General features: G+C 43.2%; 1 protein-coding gene across 9 annotated transcripts in view; it reads left to right on the top strand.

Annotated features, from left to right (window-relative positions):
- elmo1 (engulfment and cell motility 1 (ced-12 homolog, C. elegans)) overlaps window positions 1–24,782 on the top strand; it is a 105,030-nt gene that overhangs the window by 52,540 nt on the left and 27,708 nt on the right. For 7 of the 9 annotated variants that reach the window (XM_035182790.2, XM_035182791.2, XM_035182792.2 and 4 more), the window contains 5 exons: window positions 47–169; window positions 1,109–1,237; window positions 2,557–2,661; window positions 4,362–4,470; window positions 18,649–18,785. In XM_035182790.2, the coding sequence (XP_035038681.1) occupies window positions 47–169; window positions 1,109–1,237; window positions 2,557–2,661; window positions 4,362–4,470; window positions 18,649–18,785 (603 nt within the window). Of the gene's footprint in view, window positions 1–46; window positions 170–1,108; window positions 1,238–2,556; window positions 2,662–4,361; window positions 4,471–18,648; window positions 18,786–23,989; window positions 24,430–24,782 lie in introns of those variants that run through there. The other 2 variants (XM_035182797.2, XM_035182798.2) reach the window with 1 other exon arrangement.

Genomic DNA, 24,782 nt, shown 5'->3' with positions numbered 1-24,782 from the left:
GTCCCGCCTCCTCTCCCCTCCTCTCTTTGTCCTTCACACCGTGCAGAACGTGATCCGGAGCCCCACGCCCATCAACGATGAGATGGCCCACCAGCTGTATGTGCTGCAGGTGCTCACCTTCAACCTGCTGGAGGACCGCATGATGACAAAGATGGATCCCCAGGACCAGGTGGGGACTGGGAACAGTGCAGACACAAGTTGGTGTGGAGAAATGAGTGAATGCTGGAAGGGTAAAGAGGGGAATGTCATTTCACAGATATGGTGGAGTGAATTCTGTAATGGAAGTTCATATGATTACACAATATATAAAGATATTTACAATACAATGCTGTGGATGAAATATATAGAAAATAAAGATAGAAAATTCGAAATCTTTATTACATAAAATGTAAACATAAATGCACTTAAGTAAAAGTTTTTGTACTTTTCTCATTATATTTTATCGGCAAACAAATAAACATATTGAACCTACAAAATGTTAGTAGCAGTGTATATATTCACTATATTCATATCAGTAGATGGGGTACAATAGAGGTATATCAGGCTTTGGCTACATAAATAAATTCTTGTTATTAGGATCAATTTACTGTTGTTTTTTTATCTTTTCATGGGATTTTCTTACTCAAGAATACCACCAGTCTTTTCAAAATCAAAAGTACGAATGTCAGAATGATAAGTATTCAGGACACGTTTGTCCAACCTAGTGCAGCCAAACACAGCACAAGTAACTTTATTACAAAAAAAACTGCAGGTATACGAAGAACAATTTCCAAAAAGAAAAAAGTGTTTCTCACAGAGGGATCCCCCAGCAGGACAGGCGAGCATGCTACAGCTGCCAGGAGTAAACAATCATTAATCTTTTATTCAACAGCTTGTGGGCAGTTTGCGCCTGATCCGGCCAGATTCCAAAGAAATAAAAAACGTTACTATAGGTTTGGCTAAGGAATTTAAACAGTTGAGAGACATGGCTGCCGGCCAGACAGCCTCGGGCACTGCAAGACCCCAGACAGTGGAGATGAGACTGATTCCTAAATTACAACATGTTGAAAGGCTGAAAAGACGGATAGATTTATGAGCAGCACTTTAATATTCTTCTCTGCGTGTGCAGGCTCAGAGGGACATCATCTTTGAGCTGCGGAGAATTGCCTTCGACGTGGAGTGTGAGCCCAACAACAGTGGCAGCATCGAGAAGCGCAAGTCCATGTACACCCGCGACTACAAGAAGCTCGGCTTTATTGTAAGTATGTGTTTGAGAAAACCTCAAACTACTGATACTGAACACACACACACACACAGGACTCAAGAGTGAGATCATGTCTGAAAACAAACACTGTCTGACCACAAGGGAGACTGATAATTGGACATAAATGTTCAAGTGTGTGTACATGTGTGTGTGCGTGCATGTGCGTGTTTAACCGTAGTTTCCTTTTATCCATTGTGTTTCTCCCTCGGGCTTAAATATTCTGTCACTCATCAATTGTGGGGACCATAGAGACGTGTGTGTGTGTGTGTGTGTGTGTGTGTGTGTGTGTGTGTGTGTGTGTGTGTGTGTGTGTGTGTGTGTGTGTGTGTGTGTGTGTGTGTGTGTGTGTGTGTGTGTGTGTGTGTGTGTGTGTGTGTGTGTGTGTGTGGTCTAACTGTAGCATAACAACTAAACTGGCTTGGTGTGAGCTCACAGTTGTCTCAGGGCTCTTCCCATCCACACTCCCACTGCAGTGTGTTCAGTTAAGATAAGGACAATTGGACGGCCTTGTCTCCACCAGTGTAGAGAACAACCCTAAAATCCTCCTTAGTCTGCTTTTCATGCTAGACAGCACACACACACACACACACACACACACACACACACACATAGTGTATACACACTCATCTGCAAGCCTTAATTTGGCATCATCCTGAAAGACCTTATCACTGCGAAAATAATTGATTTTCCTTTTAGTGCCTTTAGGTGTTTTAAGTGGGGATTGCTGCACACGCTGGAATATCTTTCATGGGTCCATATGAGAGTGAAAGTATTTGTCTGTTTCCGTTTGGAGCCTCTAAGTCCGCTTCATGTCAGGCAGAGTTACTAAACTGATGAGCCAGATCCTCCAGTCCTCTTTTCATCCTCTGCTCCCTCCTCTTCCTCCTCTTCCTCTCGCTTTTCCTTTTCAACATCCCGTCTCACCTTTTACTCTCAAGATCCACTTCAGAGTGATGTGTGTGCAAATATATCCATGCTGTTAACTGAAGGTGGAATAAGGACAACGTAGGCAGTCTGTATCTGTATATCCCATAGTATAAAATAAGTGTGTGCGTGTGTGTGTGAGAGAGAGCCATAAATCATTTACAGTACACTTCACATTTTTCTGACCATAATAATAATAAACTTGTTTCGTAATTCAATCATTTTTATGAAAATAAAATCACGCACATGTTTCACTCCGATGACAGATGAGGAAAAAAAGAATGTTCTTCCGATGATTCCCAAAAGACTAAAGCTTTAAAAAAATATATTGTAGTATCGTGTTCGAGTGAATGTCTCCCCCTCTGTCTCTCTCTCTGTCTTTCTCTCAGAACCATGTGAATCCAGCTGTGGATTTCACCCAGATCCCTCCAGGCATGCTGGCTCTGGATAACATGCTGTACTTTGCCAGACATCACCAGGACGCCTACATCAGGGTAAGAATGCTCACACACTTTCATGTGCGGTTATGCCCCATGTAGACACACCAACACACACACTGACACACACACACTGCTCCGTCATTTTTTATCATTTCTCCTCGTCACCTCCGCCTCCTCACAAACTTCCTTCCCTCCGGCTCCTTCGCTTGTGTCTAGTTTTTTGGCTCAAACACAAATTTTCTTTCAGCAAAAATTGAATTTCATGAGGTTGCTCAGCCCAGACAACAGAACTGATTTAATTCCTTCCAGTGTCAGTCAGTCATTTTTACACTGACAGTCAGCAGGATTGCTTTGGTTAATAGACTTGTGATTGACCTCAGCTGCTGTCTTTAATAGGATGTTAGCATAGACTGAACATAACGATGGACGACACATCTCCACTTGCTCCCACCATCAAGAAGTGAAGCCAAAATATCCCAGGCACCAGGGGCGGGGCCAGGGGGAGGGCAGCGGGAATCTTATTGGCCCCTTAAGTGCCCCTGTCATGTCCATGGTAGCATGCTCGACCAATCGCTAGTCAGTCTTAACTGTCAATAGTGATGTTTCATCCCGTTTACATAGAATTGTTTATAAGGTACTATATTGTTGTTGTTAATATTATTATTATTATTGTTATTATAATACCCCCACACCCATCCAACTGCAGAACACATCATTTATTAATTTGTAAGTGGTTCATGCTTTATATTCATTCTTTTTATAGAGGAAGAAAGTAACAGATGCTTTGAAAGTTCAATCCAGACTCGCCACAGTCTCATCGATACCCCACAAGTTATTTTCCCCAGTAAAACTGCGTGAGGCCAAGATTAATAATGACTGTGTGTCTGTGTGTGCGCTCTGGCATTATGTTGGTGAGTAACTCTGTCTCTGGACCTGAGAAAAGAGATGTTTGAGCAGAGCCGACTCAGCCGACCAGAGGGAGAAAGCAGAGCCTCCTTTTTCCCAAATTAAACTGTCACCGGCGAGAATGATTGGGACCTTGATAGCCTCATTTAGGGAGCGCTGCAGACTTCTCCATAATTAGGCTGATTTCTTTTGCTGTAGAGATTTCATTTATGTGTTTTGCCTTCCAATCAGATAGCTGTGAGGGTCAGATGAGGTCAGATAATGACTAATAGAGTCAACCATAATGGAATTGTTGATGGCAAAATGACCTTGTGAGCTAGTGTTGTTCTGTAAATTGATGCAAACGTAAAAGCAAAACACACTGAGAATGCGCACGTCTGCACGGCGACAGCCAGTGGCCTTTTGAACGTGATATTTCAAGAACGCCTTGGGGGAATTTCTTCAAATTTGGTCCAAACATTCAGTTGGACTCAAGAATGTTTTGATTAGAATTTGGTCATCAAAGGTCAAGGTCACTGTGACCTTACCTTGTGAATATGTTATCTTAAAACGCCTCAAAAGAATCCTTTCAAATTTGGCGCAAACGTAGACTCACAGATTAACTAATTCGATTTGGGTCGTCAACGGTCAAAGTAATGATGGCCTCACAAAACATGTTTTTGCCTGTTGAAAATAATATCTAAAGTCTGCCTGTAGGGAAATTCTTCAAAATGCTGTTAATTCTAGTTATATGATGAAATGATTGGACTGTAAGAAGTGAGTGTAAAATCACATACTCTTCATTTACCCCTGAGAAGATCTTCTCCTGATGTTTCTCGTCCTGACTCATTGATTCTTTGTGTTTTTAGATTGTGCTGGAGAACAGCAGCCGAGAAGACAAGCACGAGTGTCCGTTCGGCCGCAGCAGCATCGAGCTGACGAAGATGCTCTGTGAGATTCTCAAAGTGGGCGAGCTCCGTAAGTCGACATTAGCACACACCCCCAAAACACTGCTTTACCCACAGAGATGAATGTATGTACTTGAGCACGTGCGTCTGGATTTGTTTGCCTTTTGCGTACACATCCTCCCCTTCCCACTAAGATGAAAGCAACCATTATGCTCAGTAATTGTGCTGCTGGGAGTTCATTATTTAGTGATGCACCTCAATCCATTTAGCCCCTCTCAGGCTAATATACTGCCTCTGGGGGGCGCACTTCACGGAGACAGAGAAGCTCTGCCCGCTTCCACTCCGAATTGATGTGCCCCGAGCGAGGGAGAGGGCATGTTTAGCTCACTTTTAAAACCACTTGCCCTTTTCATCTGCCTGTGTCGGTTTTCTCCACAGAGGATTTAGACTCGGCCGCATTGCAGGGTTCTCCACTCTTGTTTGTAAATTGCAGTGTTGGACTTTATTTGAAGACCAGTGTCCACTGCTGTTTCTCGGTCTTTGAATATTATTTAAAGAAATTCACCCAGATTCTCTCCTCTGTGTTTAACGGTAAAGTCCCGGCCTCAGTGTAAATACAAGATAAGAAGGTGCAGTCATATTTTTTTAACATTTCCAAGCATATTATAATGTCCCTCTCCTTTTTTTAATATTCTCTTATCTCTGCCAGACTTTGCTCAAATGCAAAATGCCTCCACCTCCCCCTCCGTCCTAATCAAATTCTCAGCTCACACTCAGCAAAGACAAATGGACACAGATATTTAGTTTTAAGCGGAAAGATGCTGCGTGCAGTGTTTAGTTACAGTCACATTGTTACCTGACAAACATGCTCTGACCCTGAAAAACTGGGGTGGATGAGTGGAGGGTCTTAGTTCAGGTGAGGAGACAGGTCATGTCTCCTGTGGTATTACACAACCTAATTTAACACACACACACACACTGAGTTCTTTGCTTGACTTCTTCCATGCTACATTCACATCACTATGTTTTTGTTTCAAAAAGCATCATCTCTGCTACGTATGCTCACCCGGCATCCACTCTACTCCAAAGTTTGGAAACGCTGCTGGCCCCATTTTAGTTTGAAAAGCCCTGCGCTGTGTTTAGTCTGGAAGGGCAGAAAGGGAGAAAACAATCTTCATTAGCTTCAGCTACCAGTGTAGAACACAACATGGATAATCAATTACAAGTGTTTCTGACCCTGTTGTCCCTGCTAATGGCCCAGTTTACGTGGGTTACCACGTGATATGTGTTTTCAGGTGTCAGTATGGACAGGCATTAAAACAGATGTGAAAATCATTTTAGTTTGTAAACACCATTTTAAATGAAAACGTAGTTGTGTGGATGTAGACTCAGTGACCTGGTTCATCCTGGTTCTAAGTGTTTGTGTGAGCATCTACTTATGCCTGAGATTTTTTTCTGGGCAGCATGTCTCAGGGCTTTGATTCAGTGGATCTCATTAGTTTTTATCCAAATATGAACCACTGCACACGCCCTCTTGACCTTCGCTCTTAACAGACTAAAATTGCTTCCCTTTAGTATTCCGATATGTCCCCTGACCTCATTCATGTCAATAAGCTGATTTAAGCAACCACAACTGTCCCAAAACAGGGGAAAACATCTGTATCTCTATGGCTTTTCCTCAGCGTGTAGTTGAAGGCTTATGCAATAGAGCTAAATCCCCGGGATGAATGCCAGGGTATCATCATGAATAAGATTGTTTCTGAGAGACTGGGGAGAGTGCACGATTTCATGAAACTTAATCAAAGGATCTGAATGTGCAACCCAACCTAAAAAAATCTGCTCAACATTTTCTACTCTACTTTAGCAAATATTTATTTCTGCTATTTTTACACCGGTGAAGATACTCTTATGTTATGGCGCTAAGATTTCCCTGCAGGCCTGAAAGCTGGGGTTGTATTATGGTGGTGACCTTGACTCGTAGCTCTGGGCCTCTCTGTTCCCAGTGGCTGTATAATATCCTCTTTACCGTTACTGTCAGCCCCGGAGACTGAGGCTACTATTAATATTTATGACGTGTTATACTGTTTATGTGTGAATGTGTAAAACGGAACAACAGATAAGAATTGGTAAGGTGAACCTATACGCTGCAGCACCTGACCTATCTGCCCATAGATGCTGTCTGCTGCCACAATAATGGCAGCTACACCTGCTTCAGACGTGACTGGATTCCCGTAAACATAAGTAGGTCTTCTGTGGGCACGCCGTAAGAAGAAATAGATGTAAAGGGAATAAAACGAATTCCCTTGGAGGAAACTGGGGAGAGGAAAGACAACATGTTAAGATATAAATATATATATTTCTACACACACACACACACTGACGTTGTCCCAAATCTTCATGCTCCCATCTGTCTTTGTCCAGACCCTAGTAAATATTTGCACAGACTCACACTCGGAGCATTATATGCATCTTATCCTCATGTGTCCCAGAGTAGTCATAATCTGCACTGCGTTTTCTCTTGTCGAGGGCTAAGTGCATTTTCATACACACCCCATTAGCCCTGTGTATATTAACACACACTAATGAATGTATGAGGAGGATGAATGTAACATGGGCCTGGCAGGTGTTGTAAATGCTTCGTGGGTAACGGCTGGTCATTAGAGGGAAGTGTGTGTGTGTGTGTGTGTGTGTGTGTGTGTGTGTGTGTGTGTGCGTGTGCGTGTGTCGTGTGCGATGCAAGGGGCATGAGTGTGCATTTCCCAGAGGAAGGCTGGGAGAGAAATGAGTCTGAGCTCTGCACCGACTGTCATTATTCGCGTTGACCTTTCCACAGAGAAACAATGAAATACCTGACACTAATGAGGATGTTGGAGTGGCTGTCTGTGCCTCCGTAATGTTTTATCGGTTTGGATAGCGTGGTATTTGAGTCGGAGTAATATTAGAAACTGTGGTACATTATTTTGCCAATAACTTGACATGTAACAATGACATTTCAAGCAGGTTATTTTTCTCGAGTGCACCAGTTCTCAGACTGCGGGGAAAACAAGTCTGCATGAGCCAAACGCGAGAAGAAGAAGAGCGACAGAATTTTTCTGTCTCTCTTTTTTTATGTGTGTGTTTTCTTTGGATTGGAAATGTTGGTCGGTCAGTCAGTTCATCACTTTGAACCTTTTGAGGATGAGTCATAGGATGCAGGCGAATGGCCTATTTGTCTATTTTAGAAAAGTTTCTAACTGAGTGCAATGATTCAGAAGTATCTCCTTTAGTATAGGGAACAGTGGACCATTAGGAAAGGAGAAACTGCTGTCCCACAATTCCTTGCAGCTCTAACATTTAAAGCGACGCAACATCATAGTAGCACCAGGGCATACCCACGTAAATATAAAAAAACAACACCTTTTTTTAGTCTTGTGACACAATCTAACACTAATTTAAATCCTCACATGATTGTTTCATTTCCAAATCCAGGACCCCCACTACCTCCTGTGGTCACAGCCTCACAGAGCTGCTAGCTTGGCTTCACACTTTTTGTTTGTTTACACATCGTCTGACATCATCTTACTCCTCGTGTATAACCCTGCATACTGCACATAGGCCTCAGCGCAGCGGGACATATGCAGAGCCTGTAAGAACAAGGTGATACAGCTGTCAGTGGAGCTGTAGGCTACTCACTAAATCTTTCATAGTGCTGAGAAAAACCAAGACCCAGAGCCGCTCCAGAAAACTTCATCAGAGCCAACCAGATCACCAGAGAAATGTGATTCTCCATTTAAAAGTCATGGTTGTCTTTTAAATTCCGTGTCTATAAATCCAATCCAAAAACCCCTGGTGCAGAAAAAAAGACTTAATTTCAGCCGCTTCTTCTTCTTTCTTTTTTTCTCACATTTTTTCCAATCTCTGCTTCACACCCCTCTGTGCACAAGGGCAGAAGAAAGAGACAGCGGATTAATTGTGACGGCGGTGATGTCTTGGTGGCTCATTTGCTCGATGTGAAATGTCAGTTTGGCTCCGGCAGGGTCCGGACACTCTCTTCTTGTTTTCTCATGAGGTTAAAACACCAAGGAATCGTCGGTTCCCCTCGGCTCGGCTGAAGTTGCCTTTTCTTCCCCCATCTCATCTCCTCAAGCTCTTCTTGCCTAATTTTTCTCACTCCTCATTCTTTCGTTCAGGGCTTTTATTTACTCTCTGCGGGTCTAAGGAACATCTGTCCCTCTCACACTCGTATTCGTTCCTCGTGCTTTCATGCTTTTAAACCACAATACAAAGAGCATTTGACATTTTCACAAACAACAGGCAAGCATTGCAGTGGCAGTTGCACTTTCAGGTCAACCGATTTTCTCCCATTCTAATTCATCTTCCCCATTTTCAGACGTTTCATTGTTGAAATATTTCTATGCAGATTTCCTCTTGAGGAAGGAGGTAAGGCAGCTTGTTTGGTTGAATCATCTGTCAGCGCTGCCAGATCCTACATAATTCATGCCACTATCCAGGTGTCACTCTCTCCGCTCCCCTTCTTCCATTAATTCATAACCTTTCTGTTTCTCTCTCCCGCTCCTGCACTTGTTGTTGCCCTGCTTTAGATCCTAAAAGATTAATTATCCCACCGTGTTTCTGCTGAAACACGGGGCTTAATGGAATCTGCGTCGACGAGGCGCCAACCATGACTTTTTCTGACTCTCCTCTTTGAGCCGGCGCATGGAATATTTATGAAGTTATTTAGAAAGGACCGGTCGTTGGGAGTAATGGCCCCGCTCGGTGATTCGTGGCGTGGCGTCTCGTGGCTGAGATGGCGAGCCGGGCAGGTCTGTGAGCGGACACACACATGTTGGTGGACTCATACGTGAAATAAGGTCTGTGCAGCCTCCAGACTGACGGTCACATATATTTGTAACCGTCTCTTCCATTACTGCGCGATCAGCCCAGGTCAGAACAAAAGGCCACGTTCAGCACCATGGACAGTTCTGTCACAATACATCATGTGGAAAAAAGGATTGATTTTCTTTTTGTCTCCTCTCAAGGACAGTAGTATAGATTGTATCTTTCTTTTTAGTCACTATGTTATATGAATCAGAAAATATATATTAAGGTTTCTTTATAGGTATTTGTGTAGTATTTAATTAAATCTATTTTTTCGATGTACAGGGTAGTTTTGGGGAGAAATGCCCTTTATTGATATTCGATAGTAGGAAGATGAGTCACAAGATATAAGGGTATAAAATTACATACAATAAAAATGTCCAGCTGGACTGGACTGGATGTAGTTTGTGCCAGGCCAACTACTATTACCAGACAAAGGAAGAAAATTGTTAGCCACAATCTTAAGCCAGCTTTTCTGTTTCTTCTATATTTTTCTTGTACTTTTTCAAGACAAAACAAATAACCGCAAAACCTCCCGACCTGAAGAGGAGGGTGCAACTGCTCCGCTTTATTCCCCTGATAATGCTCTTAATAAATCTTCTCTTTGACTTTAAGCGGTGGTGAAAAATACTACAGTTTCTGCAAAGAACTGTCACATCTGCAAGGTAAATGTTAAATTTAGGATGTGCTGGAAAAACAGCAAAAATCTTTTGTGTGAGCTACAAGGGAGGGTAATCACACTGGCACTGTATCTTACTGTATGCAAGCACTGCTGTTATTTTATGATGCGTGTGTGTGTGTGCGTGCACAGTACGTCCAAACCCAGCAGGTGATTCTGAGTCATCCATACTCATTACCTGAACACCTCCCACTGTAATGCCAATCCTGAGTTACCCACTGTGTCCCCGGTAAAACCAACAACATTATATCAGCACAATTTTGGATTTACCTTACATATATTTATTTGACTTTTTATATAGGTTTTTATACTTTTTTTTCCCACACTGTAAAAAGGAGTGACCAGTATGAATTCAATCAAAATCAGCTGTAACAAAAAAACTTAACATCCACTTTCCTTAAGTAAGTAAGGGCTTAATTAACCTTCCATAGGAAAAGATATTTAAATTAAATGAAATACTCCATTATATGTTTGCGTTCAGTGGACAGTTGCTGCCACAGCAGAGGTATCAGGTGGGATGAGAATTTATGTTCATACATTAGCAACAGCAGTGTTAGCTGACTCGGAAACTGACCCAATGTGAAATGACTTGTTGACCAGGTTGTAGCTGCTAATCCCCCCCCATAGGCCTCCCTCCATAAATCATGAGCGAAGTGTAGAATCCCAAGTATCCCTCAAGTCGGGACGCAAGCATCTATTTGGCGGTCAGCAGCAGCCACTTCACACAGTTGTCAGTTGCAGCCTTGTGTTCAAGAGGGCGAGCCTTCTGCAGGGTTTTTCCACTCGGTAGCCTCAGGCATACATCAGTGGAGGGTTTTTTAAATCGAAGAGCACAAATAACAACACACTTGACAGATGGCCGCTCCGTAATCTCAACTCTTTAGCATCCTTGAAGTTTCTCCGACTGCCCCCTGTCACTTCGCAGCAACCCTCAGTGGACTGAAGTGATACGATGGATGAAACACAACCCACCTAATGACACTGCTGCCACACTCGTTTTACTTTCACTTGTACTTGGAGCTCCTTGGATGTAATTTACCGTCAAGCTCTCACCAACATGTCTGCATCATTTACACCCTCAAACTTTATTTTGGTTATTTTTTCCCCCAAAGACCCCTTAGTACCAGTAGGGTGAAGTCTGACAGGACAACATTTATACATATACAACATTTTAAACACTTGAAGAACACGAGGTGATTGTGAGAGTAAAACCAAACTCCATAGGGATTCTATTGATAACTCGTTTCAAACCAGTCAATTAGCAACAATTAAGCTTTGGCTCTTCCAACGAGACTGAATAGTTTAATAATATCTACCGATGCAAAGTGTGCAGTGGTAGAATAGACCTGTCTACTAATATGCACAGTTTGGCTGCAGTTTATCCACCACTCTCTGATACTTTCTCACATGCACTTTGTGATAAAGCCCTTAAATCTGCCTATTTTTAGAAGTATAATTATGATTTTTCACATATAAGCTGTGCCTGTGTGTATGAGCAAACACAGTATGTGCATGTGAGCTGGAGAGTTTTCTTTTGTTTTGCTACGATGAAATGATTCTGAATCTGTGCAAACTCCCGACAGATTGTGTGTTTGTTTGAGTAACGATGACTCACAGCGAGTCTTTCCTTCAGAAGAAACCGCCATGAAGTGTATTTTAGTTTAAGATGTGGTATTTGATACATGCGTCCAGGGGCAGCTCTGACTCAATAGAAAACTCACAGCTAGACGTGTGGTTACGTAAGCCTCAGATTGTATTTGTGAGAATCTGAGGTGTCCGTGAAAGCAGATGCTAAATTTGCTGGCGTCGTGTCTCGGCACAGAGCGCTGATGGATTCTCCACATGCCTCCCTCTTTGTCTCATTTTCTCCTCCCTCCATCTGCTGCTCCCCCTCTGTCCTCTAATGCATCTTGACCATCGTGGGGTACTCTGCATGCTAAAATGGTTTAGTTATGTAATTAGAAGCCGCAGAGGGAAATAAGGCTTTGACTTTTCCCTGTTTGCATCATTGTCCAGTCCAAGTTCCTCTTACACTCCTCAAAATGAAGTGGAATCATAAATAAATGACACGACGGCATACCTGTATGTGGAAGAGGCATAGTTTGCATTGCAAGTGCATTGATGCTGTGGTGTTTTTGCTGCAGCATGATAACACAGTCAGCCTGCTAAATCATCCAGCAGTGACTGTAACGCAAAGATGGTGCTGACACAGCTCACAGGAAAAACACACACTTGCACTTGCACTTGCACTTTTATTATTGTGAGGACACTTATTGACGTACTGCCTCCCTTATCTCCTTACCCAAACTTTAACTTAATTCTAAACCTAAAGTCTTAAACAAAATGTTCTCTTTCCCAAAATAGTCGAAACACACACACGCACACACACACCCACGTCACAGTTGGACATCAGGGCATGCTGGTATTGTAATTAGACTGAGGATGACACCTTTCACTGTGTATTCATCATGTGGCATAGCTGCAAGGTGATTCTGAGGGTTGTTTCACTTTATGCACACACGCAAACAAATACACACTGGACCTTGACAGGTGTCAGGGTGGCATTCAGCCCCACGTCTCGCTCACACATACAGAGAAGAGGCACAAACGGACACACAGCTGCAGACACAAACACTTTCAGACACACACATGCTTAGTCACCTCTGTCGTGCCCAGGAGTCATGTGAGTGGTGGCCAGTTGAGTAATTAGCCCTTGAGTTGACGTCACCAAGCCCCCGGAGGTCTCACGTTGAACGGACTGTGGTTGGAGCATGACAGGCGACAGCTGTCCCACACTCAGGCACAGGCTTGCATACACACACACATACACACAAACAAAGTCACATATCCACTGCGGGGGAAATTGCCGTGACCCCTGACCTCAGCTCGAACACGCACACGTCCCGGTGGACGGGCGGATGGGGAGAGAAATGACAGGAGAGGAGAAGTGTCTGCAGCCTCTGAGTCATTTTTGTCTTTATGATGATATAGTGTGATGTTGTGGAGCATCACTGCACCGATGTGTCTAATTTGTCTGAAACCAATGACTTGGAACGACACTCGGCCTACAGAGCTCATGACGCATTCATGTCATGTGGTTCTGATGAAAAGCATGAGCCACCGAGGCAGAGAGACCATCACGTTAGCCTCCCAGTTGTAATTCCCAGATATGAATATTGGACATTTCTCTCTTGATGTTTTCTCCATTGAAAATAAATACATACACATGTCAATAACTACATAACTTTGCAAAAGTTTGCAGGTGTAATTAAGATAGAAAATGAAGGGTCCAAAGACGGGTGTAAACTGGCCCATGAGTACTGACTCCACATGTAGAAATAACAAGATTGGCGAATACCTCTGCCAACAGTCCCCTTAGATTCAATCAAGCTGCAGGAAATTCCACACACTCAGATCAGGGTCAGGGTTAGGGATCAGTTCAGTAAATAATAGATGCTTTTCTTTTCTTTTTTGTCAAGATCCATGACTTTTTCTCCGAGGAAATTGATGAAAATATTTTTTTTAAAAGACCTTACCATGTTAAAGAGAATGGGGGGGGGGAAATGATGTTGCAATGAACAATATTAACATTTTCTTATATTGATCATTATCAAGCAAGAAAAGTCAAACTTCTGCTAGTTCCAGAATCTCACATGTGACAATCAGCATTTTTTTTACGATATTTTGACATTTTCAATAGATAAATCTAAGAGATGATGAAATAAAACACTAGGTTCAGCCCTATTGTGACACTAAAAAGCCTTCACTCTAAAATGTCTGTCTGTAAAACACTGACTCCCTGCCATGTCCAAGGGAAGTTGTAGTGAAGTAGAACATAGATGTATTTTTTTTCACCTATGTGTCACATAACCAGATGTACCCTGAAATCTTTTCTGTTTATCAATTTTAAAGATTCATGAGGTCCGTGCAGACATATGGTCCAGCACAGCGTAAACTGGTCATCGCAGTGTCGTGTTACCTAGTTCATGGGTGGTGCAGGGACCCAACATCTGGCTGTGCAGATGGAAGAAAACCATTGTGGGCAAAGAAAAGTGATCGCAGCCCATTTTCCATCCGTCTAAATTTTTTTCCTCTGGACCCATATGCTCGGCCGAAAAGCGTCATAAATTGTGATTTAAACTGAGAGAGAGTTCATATCTACCCCGCTGCTCTGTGGCGTGTCATCCAGCTCCAAACAGAATTCAGTGTGTGTGTACATGTGTGTGTACATGTGTGTCTGTGTGCATGCCCCAGGCTGTGTGACTCATCCATCAAAAAGTGTCAGACTCCGCGGGCACTCGATGTGTCCAGTTGTCCAGCCCATCTCGATGACCACGTCAGCCTGCCTGTGGGAGACGGCTGTATCTCAGGTGGAAGGAATGAAAAGAGGTTTTACGTAACTTGCTTCAACCAATTAGGAGCCTACTTCACGAGTTGCGTAGCCGCAGGTTTGGTAGCTGTTTATGAAACACGGGTGTCGGCAGATGCGGTTTTCAATAGCTAGTGTTGGTATCATACAGCTAAACTCATGAGGGGAAAAACAGCTACAATACTTGACTCTATAGGTCATCACTGCTTGATTCCCTCACTCATCACTTCTTAGTACTTCGTAGTAGTAGTAGTACTAATAGTGTTTGATAAAAAGAGTCAATAATTGATCTGTTGCATTTTAAGTTTATTGTTGTTTTTATAGTATACATACATACATACATACATGCATACATTTTTTATTTCTGTGTCTGCATTGTCATTCACATGCATGCATCAGTAGTCTTGAATGTGACACACACACATTTTGCTGCAGTCACACTCAGATTAAGGTCACGTGCAGTCTAACGATTTAGGGCAAGAGTGGCAGAGAATTGGGATTTTCCTCTTTTTCTTTTTTTCTTCCTTCAATACGATCGGCAGTATGCAGTCAATCCAGCCACAAAGCCACGTCACTCAGTGTTTTGGATGTTACAGAATTTCGTTGTGTTTAGTTTTATCATTGCAGCCTCCGTGTCAGTCATGATGATGCTGAAGCATTGCTCTGGTTAAAATCCAAGGCTTGTAAGCCTTAAAGCAATAGTTACCTAATCACAGCAACATGACTTTGCACTCACTTAGTGCCATCTCTCCTCAGGCAGATCATTTTAAGTGCATTTGTGAATTGTTGAGGAAGATTCAGCTGTGACATTCCAGCCAGCTGGAAAGAAGCTGCAGCCTCTGCAAAAGAAGTTGTTGATTTTTTTGTTCCCCCATATGTGGACTTTTTATTTTGAGAGAGCTATATAGTAGGACACATTCAAACAGTTGGTGTTTCCTCAAGGCCCAATGAAGTCTAGTGCGGTCTGTTAAGATGGTGTTGTTCTGGCTCCGTATTTCTGTGTAACTATAAAGTTAAAGTGCTGACTTCCAGAGCGTTTACATCCACATTCAGTCAAAATCGTAGCTTCTTTTACACACACCCCTAAGGGTAAAAGTGAAACATCTACGTGTCACGAAATCTTGAGTGGTGGGGTTTTTAAAAAATCAATAGAAAACAGGCTACACTGTATGTTTAAGACTACAGTTTCCCATCGATAAAAATACTACAACCAGTGTACTGCTGATGTGTTTTCATCGGTGGAGTCTGCAAAAGAAGATGCAGAGCAGCTGCGCCCAGATTTCCCCTCTTAAATTATTTCCTCAGCGTGGGTGAATTATGTTTGTTTGATGAAATATTCAGTGATCCACACTCTGGAACCATTGGGGTAAGTTTGCGGAAAGAGTATTAGAATACACAACACTGTTTGTGAACCGCACAAAGGTTTTAAAAAACCCATATTTTCCCTGTTTCTATTGAGACTAAAACATGAGAGGAAGAAGTGGTTTCACATGTTTGTAGAGCAGCGCAGTCTCCGGACTTAAACCCCATGGAGCAGGTTTGGGATGAACTGGACAGAAAGCGAAATCAAAGTGCAACACAGTACGTTGATGGGAACAGTATTATTGCAGCACCATTAGGAGGAACCTTCTGAACAATATTTGATTTCCATTGTAGAGAAAACATCTCAAGTGTGACGTGTATATGATTTATTATGCCTCTGTTCCAGCGACAGACGGTGGCCGAATGTATCCCTTTCCTATTGCAGAGGAAAGCCAGATGTTTGTGGGGTTTTTTGACCAGTGGAAAATGTGCTTTAGACTCACAAATGAACTGATTAGGTTTGGTTGGTCAAAGGTTAAAGTTCAAGGTCATGGTGGTCTCACTAGACATATTTCTGGCCTCTTGAATGGGACATCTCAAGTCGGCCTTCAGGGAATTTCTTTAAATTTTGAAGTCAGTGTTGAACTGATTAGATGTCACCGTGACCTCCTATGGGCCAGTCTGCACTGGTTGGTGGAGGCATGCAACCGCAGGACAGTAAGTCTAGTTTATTCCACGATTTGATTTCAGAACCACAAACGGTGAATTATGTACCATTCAAAAACCAGATGGAAAAATTGGCGATTGCAGAAGTTTGACCAGCAGTTTTGAGCGTCAACACGTGATAATGATGTTTTGTCTCATTGTTGTGCCTCTTCACGTCCTGCTGGTTCCTGCGAGAGTTTAATAAAACTGTCCACAACTCAGCATGTGCCTCGCGGAACCTCCGGATGGAGAAATATCTGTTCAAGCCACATGAGATTGCTCACTGACCGTATCTCCCATATAAGCCTTGACATGTAATTCCACTCACCTTGCCACCTCAGGGCACTGTCAGTAAACAGTCCATTTATCTCAGAGGTCACGACAAACTTCAACCCTAACGAGAAGTTTTGCAAGTCGGCCAGAAAGGGTATTTGACTGAGGAAGTTTTTTCTTTAATTTGCCCTTTTTTCGTCTCTCTCCTGCTTTTTTCCCCCCTTCTTCTGTCCCTGAGCGCAGTTTACTGTTGACTAAGCAGCCAGTCAGCATCTGTTTTGGCTCACCTCCATTAGTTTCCTGATTGACTGCCGGCACTGGTAGCACATCCCCCCTGGATTTCTCCACCTCGCCCGCCCCCTTAATCTCCCATCCATCGCTCCAAATCACGGCTCAGGTCGCCTCCGGCCATCACTCATTACACTGTGAAGTTTCAATTGCTGCCTGACCCCCTTCCATCCAATTTCATGGCTGCTCGTGGTGAGCCGCTGCCCCCGCCGCTGCGTGTGGAAACTCTTTAATTGAACCAACCTTTGGCGCAAGACGGCCTCTCGTCTCGGCAAGACGAGAGGGGGACAAATTTAGTTCAAGTGACTGTCAAGCCTTGTGATTGTATCTCCTGGTTAATGTGGTTTGGGCACTCGAGAGCTCTGTCTGGTCCTCTTCCCTCTCGTTCGGATTTTCCAAACACACCCTCGCGCAAATAGCGGGGACTGAAATGCCTCGGTTACGCTGCTAATAAATAAAATAAACCACCTCTGGCTCCGGAAAATGAAAAATCACAACTTAATCCAGTTAGAACAGTGTTCGCTGGTCACAATTTATCTCCAAGGAATATTTAGTTTTTGAAGTTGATGAGGAGCTAAATTTTCAATTACACAGAGCCGTGCTTCGTTGGGGAACGATATCTCATTCACAGTGGTTGTGTCTATGAAATGGCCTATAAACGCATTAACTTCCTGCCACGTCTGTAATGTATAATCAGAGAATCCCTCCCAGGCCAATTAGATTATCTCCCATGAACAGTCTCTCTAATCTCATATTACTTTGTTATCTGAATAAATGAGTTATTTTGAATAAGAGTCTTGCCTTCGCCGACGGATGATTTATTCATCGACGCTTATGTGTCAGAATGATCTTGTATGATCTTCAAATCCATTTACCACTTTAAATGTAATCCAGAACCTTTCAGCAGCAGTTATTTGATGACTTTCTCTGTAACATTTTCTGGCTAAGTGATATTTTCTTGCAGTAGCTGTGTGTGTGTGTGTGTGTGTGTGTGTGTGTGTGTGTGTGTGTGTGTGTGTGTGTGTGTGTGTGTGTGTGTGTGTGTGTGTGTGTGTGTGTGTGTGTGTGTGTGTGTGTGTGCGTGTGTGTGTGTGTGCGTGGTTCACTTTTAGAATTGAGCATTAGTCAGGTGTTCAGGTCCAGGCTTGGGGCCACCTTCCTTCAGGCCCAATTACAGATTTGTAAATTTCAACGCCACCATATGGCATGGGTCATTAAACAGGGTGGAAAAGTAAATGGACCTTTTCTGGTCAACTGGCAGATCTGTTGCTGTCCTTGTAGAGGTTAGGAGTCGTGATCTGGTATTTGGATTAGTTTTACTCAACTCTGACTCAGGTGGTATAACACATCCATAAATCTCACTCCAGTTGTGATCTCTGTTGTCTATAAACTCCTGCAAAGTTCAGTCTTCCAAGTTCTTCAGTTATTGCAGAACTGACTGAAACCCCTTGACTAACTCGTGGACTCTATGTCAAGCTGTGACATTTAGCCCATGAATCTCTTGGGTTTATGGGAAATGGAGTTACTTTAAAGGCAGCGAAAACACAAGAATATTGATGATAACGGGATTAGATTGTTTTTCCAAATTGTACTTAATCTGAACGTATTGAGATATGGCATTAGGTTCTGGACTAGAACCAAGTTTCACTCTGTGTACATAGAAGCTTAACTATTATTACTTTGTAAACAACTTTACATTAGTGTTAAATAAGCACTGGAATTTTTGTGCTGAAACTGCTACTGGAGGTGACGGTGCATCTCTCTTGTGTCCACAGCCAGTGAAAACTGCCACGACTTCCACCCCATGTTCTTCACCCACGACCGCTCCTTTGAGGAATTCTTCTGCATCTCCATCCAGCTGCTCAACAAGACCTGGAAGGAGATGAGAGCCACAAGTGAAGACTTCAACAAGGTACGTTTGATGCATGTGTGTGTGTGTTTGGGAGGTGGGAGGGTCCGCTGAATAAAAACCATCACTGTGTCCCAGTTCCATTCATCCTACCTACTACGATCTAATTGTAACTAGGTTTGAGTTTGGAGAGCATTCACACTGGCAATGTGACAGTTTAAAGAATACATGATAGTTACATATATATTTATATGTTCGTATGATTGAGTGCTGTGACATAATGTGATGCTGATGGACTCCTCACAGCTGGAAACGGGTGACAGAAACATTTAAACAAAAGTTTCCAATTGTGAAACTGGCAGCTGCTTTTTCATATTGATGTTGTATTTGTGTAGTAATCATTGGTTGGAAGCAGCACAATATATACAGTTATATACCTCATAACAGATGAACATGCTTTAGGTGTTTCCTTTGAAAGGGCGCCCATTGACAGGGGGAACTGCTCACGCTCATCTTATGGACTTTTTTTCGAGTTACAATATTTTCGTACATTGTTTTTTTCCCCCCTGAGATGAAACATTAGCTGCCTCCATTGGCTGAGCCGCTGATTAGGCTCCTATGTCTTCATTTGGAGCTCATTGGAGTCTGGATGAAGATGAAAAACTTCCTGGCTAACGTTGACTCGCCTCACAAAGGAAAACGTGTGTGTGTGTGTGTGTGTGTGTGTGTGTGTGTGTGTGTGTGTGTGTGTGTGTGTGTGTGTGTGTGTGTGTGTGTGTGTGTGTGTGTGTGTGTGTGTGTGTGTGTGTGTGTGTGTGTGTGTGTGTGTGTAGTGGTGATAGTAATGGGGTGTTTATGACAGATATTGTGTGTTGTGGATTCAGTTGGGCATCAGTTGTAGCAGTCAACAGACACTGTGGCTGTTCCCTGCTTTGTTAAACTAATTATGATTATTTTATGGAATCAAACATCAAACAGACCACTGTGGGCTTCAAGTCGCTGCTGACACAGTTATTTGTTATGGTCCAGGCCTTTACTCATATTTACAGGCTTTGATCAGCATTGGAAAAGTGCCTCACACACACAAGTGAGCCAATCTGTCATTCTGCGTTTGCTCTGCAGGTACAGTCCTCTTGGTCCAAGAGGTCTCTCTCTACTGTGAATGGACACAAACTGTGCTACATGAAGGCGACACTGTGATTCAGCCTCCAGCATCCCACAGATAAATGTTGAAGAGTTGGCACTTCTTGTTTTTGTTTGTGAATGGAGTGATTTTGGTGATGGTTGAGTTGCATCGTCTTCTGTGAGAGTTAAATGAAGGAAAACCTCAGTGTGATGAAGATGAGTCTGACTGATTTTTTAAGTTGCTCAGCTTTTGGAGCAACGGCTGTGATGTTTTAATGTCCCTCAAGTAACCCTTGATGTTTTGCTTCTGGGAAACACAAACGATTTCTTAGTTTGAAACGACTGAAAGTTTCATTGTTGTTTGTGAATTGTTGGAAGGAGACATTATAGGACTGTGAGTCACTGCAGTTGGAGATACAGATCCTGTGTTTTGGTGGACATCACCTGCATTTAAAAGGATGATGATGAGATAATGGCTAGATTATTCTTTAGAACTGTTGCAATGGTTTTCCATTTTATTTTGTTGTTTTTTTTCCATTTCCATTGTGACACAGGAGATTTGTCATGTACATCAATTAGTCTGATGATTTAAATGTTAAATTAAAGGTCCCAAAAGTTGGAGTTTACATAATGGCCGATGTACCAGGAGTGATGAGACCATCTCTAATAAGCTTAGAATGACTACCTCCTCTCATGTTCAGCTCCACTTAAAATTCAGCCTCGGGGGGGTGAGAACAAAACTCACATAGTGTACAAACACCTCCCCTATAGCGAGCAATCCTATTACCCAATCCCGTCCTTCACACCCCCCCCTCAAAGGGCGAGAGTCAATTTCGATCGGGCCGGGATAGATGATGCTTCCCTTCCTTCTCCCCTCCTTCCTCCCCAACCTCCTCTTTCATCACACGGTACCTCAGGAGTTTGAAATTCAGCAGCAGCTTGTCGATTGTAAGACTGTTTGGTCTCTCGGGCTTCCTATCAGCTAAATGTTGCGCGCTGAGCTCTGCGCTCCCTGCCTCAAACGCAGAGGCTCCGTTAGTAACTGCTATGAACTTGGAAACACTCTGGAGACGTCGGCCCCTGTGATGATGTCGGAAAGTTGTCATTTTCTACCTAATTCTGTCAACACGACACAGAGTTGTTTGTTTGTAGCTGAAACAGCCCCTGACTAGAAATCCCATTAAATAAAACATCTTAACAATGGAGAGGTGGAAAAATACACCAAGGAAGAGCTTGACATAGATCCCATTAAATCCTGAGCATTAGTATGTTCAATTTTAATATTAATAAGAAGGATATGAGTTTTAAGTGCTTCACATAGTCAATAAAGCTAGTAATCAAATTTAGGTTGTAGGAGAATACAAAACAAAAACATTGAAAGTCAAATGAGATCAGATTAAAGCATCTTTAGCTTTCGCGCTACAACATGTGAAATGGAAAACGATGTGTGGGCTGTAATGAGGAGGGGGATTTGTTCAGATTCCCAGTTACTGAAAGGTGGGCAAGGCTGAGTGAATACAGAGCGATACAGAGCGGCCACTCACACATCCTTTACTTGAGTTGGTACATTAGGAGGCAGAGAATGATGCAGTCATGAATAATTTAGTCCGAACTCTTTTAGAATTGTAAACAATGTTTTTTTCTGCCAGCAGTAGCAAACACACATCTCTGACCCATGATATCACTCTGGTCACTGCGACAACCCAGGGCCTAATTGCCAAATGCATTGTATATGCAATATATTCCACCATATGCACTGGGTTAGTTATCTTGTATTTTTATTATATCATGTCTTTATGAGAACAGGAAAGAAACAAAAGAATTGTTTTTGGGTGAGAGAATTTTAAAAGTAAGAACATGTTTGTAAGTTCGGAGGAATGTTAAAGGAATGGTAATAAGATTAGTGATTTGAATGCACATATTTATTATGATGAATGACATAATCATAATGGCAAGAGGTTTGGTTCAGAAATATGTGCAGTAACACATCTCTCTGCCGCTGATTTTCAAGTGCAGCGATCTAATTAATTAACTGCCACCAACTGAAGGCACTGTGGAAGTTTCTAGTTGAGGCAATCTGTCATGTAATCGGACACTGGTGTTGTATAGTCTGTTTTTATGGCTTCCTCAAAGAGACTCACGTCCCGTCCACACTCTTGCTGATGTTTCCTCTGCGTTTGGGCCTCTTGTCAACATTAAGTCACTCAAATTTTCCAAAGTGCAGATTTTGAACGGCTCCAGTTTCTGTGTACCGGTGTGTTCATGTTAAACGGAGCATTTTAGAAACGATGACATCACAGCTTACTTTGTTGCCAGAACCAACAAAAACAATGGCGGCTATAAACCGGTTTCTCTGTTTGGTTAGCACTGCTAGGTCTAATTCAAAGTTTGCAGCTAATTCCCCGCCCAATATTACTCGGACTACGGCGTACATCTGTGGTATTTGATGGGTCGTTGATGTAGGCTTTATCGCCACCTACTGGCCCAGCATGTTTGTTGGGACGTTTGTCGTCGTTTTTGTGTTCTCGTCTGGATGGAGATATTTTGAATCGAAGGTCATGAGGACAGATAATTTCTTATTTAAATGAGGGGGGGGGCGATCTGTTCAAAAATATATCAGCAGTCGTGTACACAAGGCCTTGGTCTTTAAGAGTTTGTTAATCACCAGTGGGAAAAGATAGTTTGCACAAATATGCTTCAGTTTTTTAAACACACACGATCTTGAGAGATTTTTCTCTGCATTAACATTCAGCTCGACAGAGAAATGTCAACAGCACAATGTGACAGATTTATCTTTTTTATCAAAGAAATCCTGGCTGAGCTGTGAAAGGACTAGTCGGCTCTGGAGCTATTATGTGTGTTGCCATTCAGTGCCTGTGCATTCAGTAAATGAGGATATATCCTCTTTAAGATGTGTGGGAGGATAATGAGCTGTGTCAAGGATAATTCTGAAGCCGTCCACTTCAAAACCCAGATAGTGCACGGCTGTGATTTTCCTGCAGCTCCTGCGGTCGCTGCCAGATACAAAAAGCACAGACCTCTCTGAGGTGTGGAATACTCAAAGACCTTGTTCAGGTTGTATTAATGTTTGGGTGTGCACGACGTGACACGACGCTGTGGCCCGCGTGTGCACACTTCTTAGACGCTGATGGCTTTCTCATTGGCTGGCTCTTCACGGCTGACTGAACATCTGCCTTGTATGTACACAAAGACACGCACACACACACACACCGGGTCTTACATGAAAACATGGTCATTTTGACAAAGGCTTAAATGAATCTCAAGCAATAAAGCTCTTAAGCCTGCACACACACACACACACACACACACACACACACACACACACACACACACACACACACACACACACACACACACACACACACACACACACACACACACACACACACACACACACACACACACAGGTAAAGCCACCATACACTCTGTCCTTTATGTTTCCTAAATGTGTTTAGTAAAAGACATGGTTGTAAAGAACGAGGTGTGTCTGTGTGTGTGTGTGTGTGCTGTTTGTACATAATCTGTATACTGTATGAGTGTGTGTTTAATGGAGGCAAGTGTGATGCTCCCAGGGCACAATGCCGGCCGTCAAGCAACCGTTTCCCCTGTTTCCATAGCAACTCCTGTCCAATTACCGCTGCTTCGCCGCACCATACTCTGGTTCTGTTTCTGTGTGATGGAGCCACTTCTCCGCAGCATGTGGGCACGCTCGTGTTTACGTGCGCATCAGTCTATCAGAGGCTCTATCTTGTACGGCTGCCTGTCTCTTCATCCAAACATCTGCGGCGAGAGCTTCTCCTCCTTCTCTTCCTCCCCACAGGAGGAAAACAGAAGCCTTCATCTCTCTCTCTCTCTCTCTCTCTCTCTCTCTCTCTCTCTCTCTCTCTCTCTCTCAATAAAAAAAATGAAAAAACAATGTAGCGGCTTACAGCCACTCAAAAATACCCCTCCTCCTTCTTCTCCACCTCTTCTGTCATCCTTCCCTCCTCCCCCTCCATCTAAATCTCTCTCTCCCACACATATGCACACACTTATCATGTGATCCACTTGCTGCGCCACCATTGGCGTCTCTGATCATGGCGTGTGTCCAATCAGGGCATAAGCCCGGAGATCAACATAAGAGAAGCTGAGCAGCCTGGCTGATGCTCTTAGAGTCACAGGGGGAGGGAGGGAGGCAGACAGAAATATCGTAGTGGAGGGTAGATAAGAAGAGTTTGTCTGAGAAGAAGCAGGGAGTGTTGTTATTTGAACACAATACGCTGAAAGAAAAATTCAAGCAGGAAAACTGAAGGACCAAACCACCAAGCCAGGAAAGAAGAGAGGAAACTAAAGGAAGAGGTGCACAAACTGTGTTGACAGACGGCTCTTCCCTTATTGTGGCTAACACTGACGCTAACTGTCCACAATAATTTGCACCGCTCTTCCAAGGAGCCATCTGCTCCCTCCATCCACCCTTCCAGCCGCCCCTGTCTCCCATTGGACACTCCTCTGGCCAAAGCACGAGGATTCATCAGTCACTGTGGAGAGTATCACACCACACTGGGAAACATGGAGGTGACGTGTAAGTACCAAGAATGCAAAATGAGTATGAGAAGGAGAGAGTGGTTTTCGAGGAGTAAGCATGGATGGGTGGATGGAGCGAGGGTCGGTGGTAGTAAGGGAGGAAGAGGGGAGCGCTTGTGTTGTTGCCTGGCTGCAGGGGAGCAGGAGAGGATGGAGTGAGGATGAAAAAGGTAGGGAGAGATGGAGAGGATGAGACAGGAGTAGAGCAGAAGAGAAAGGGAAGGGACAGATGGGGCCATGCAGACTCGACGAGGCGTAAGCAGGTTAGACAAGGATCCACATCACAGTCTTTTCATTAACACACACATGCACGCACACACGCATAATCTGCTAGATTACCCCCACAACTAC

The sequence above is a fragment of the Hippoglossus stenolepis genome, chromosome 17, assembly GCF_022539355.2.
Source record: "Hippoglossus stenolepis isolate QCI-W04-F060 chromosome 17, HSTE1.2, whole genome shotgun sequence".
NCBI lineage: Eukaryota > Metazoa > Chordata > Actinopteri > Pleuronectiformes > Pleuronectidae > Hippoglossus > Hippoglossus stenolepis.
The sequence above is the reverse complement of the archived record's forward strand: the minus strand, read 5'-3'. Positions and strand labels throughout refer to the sequence as shown.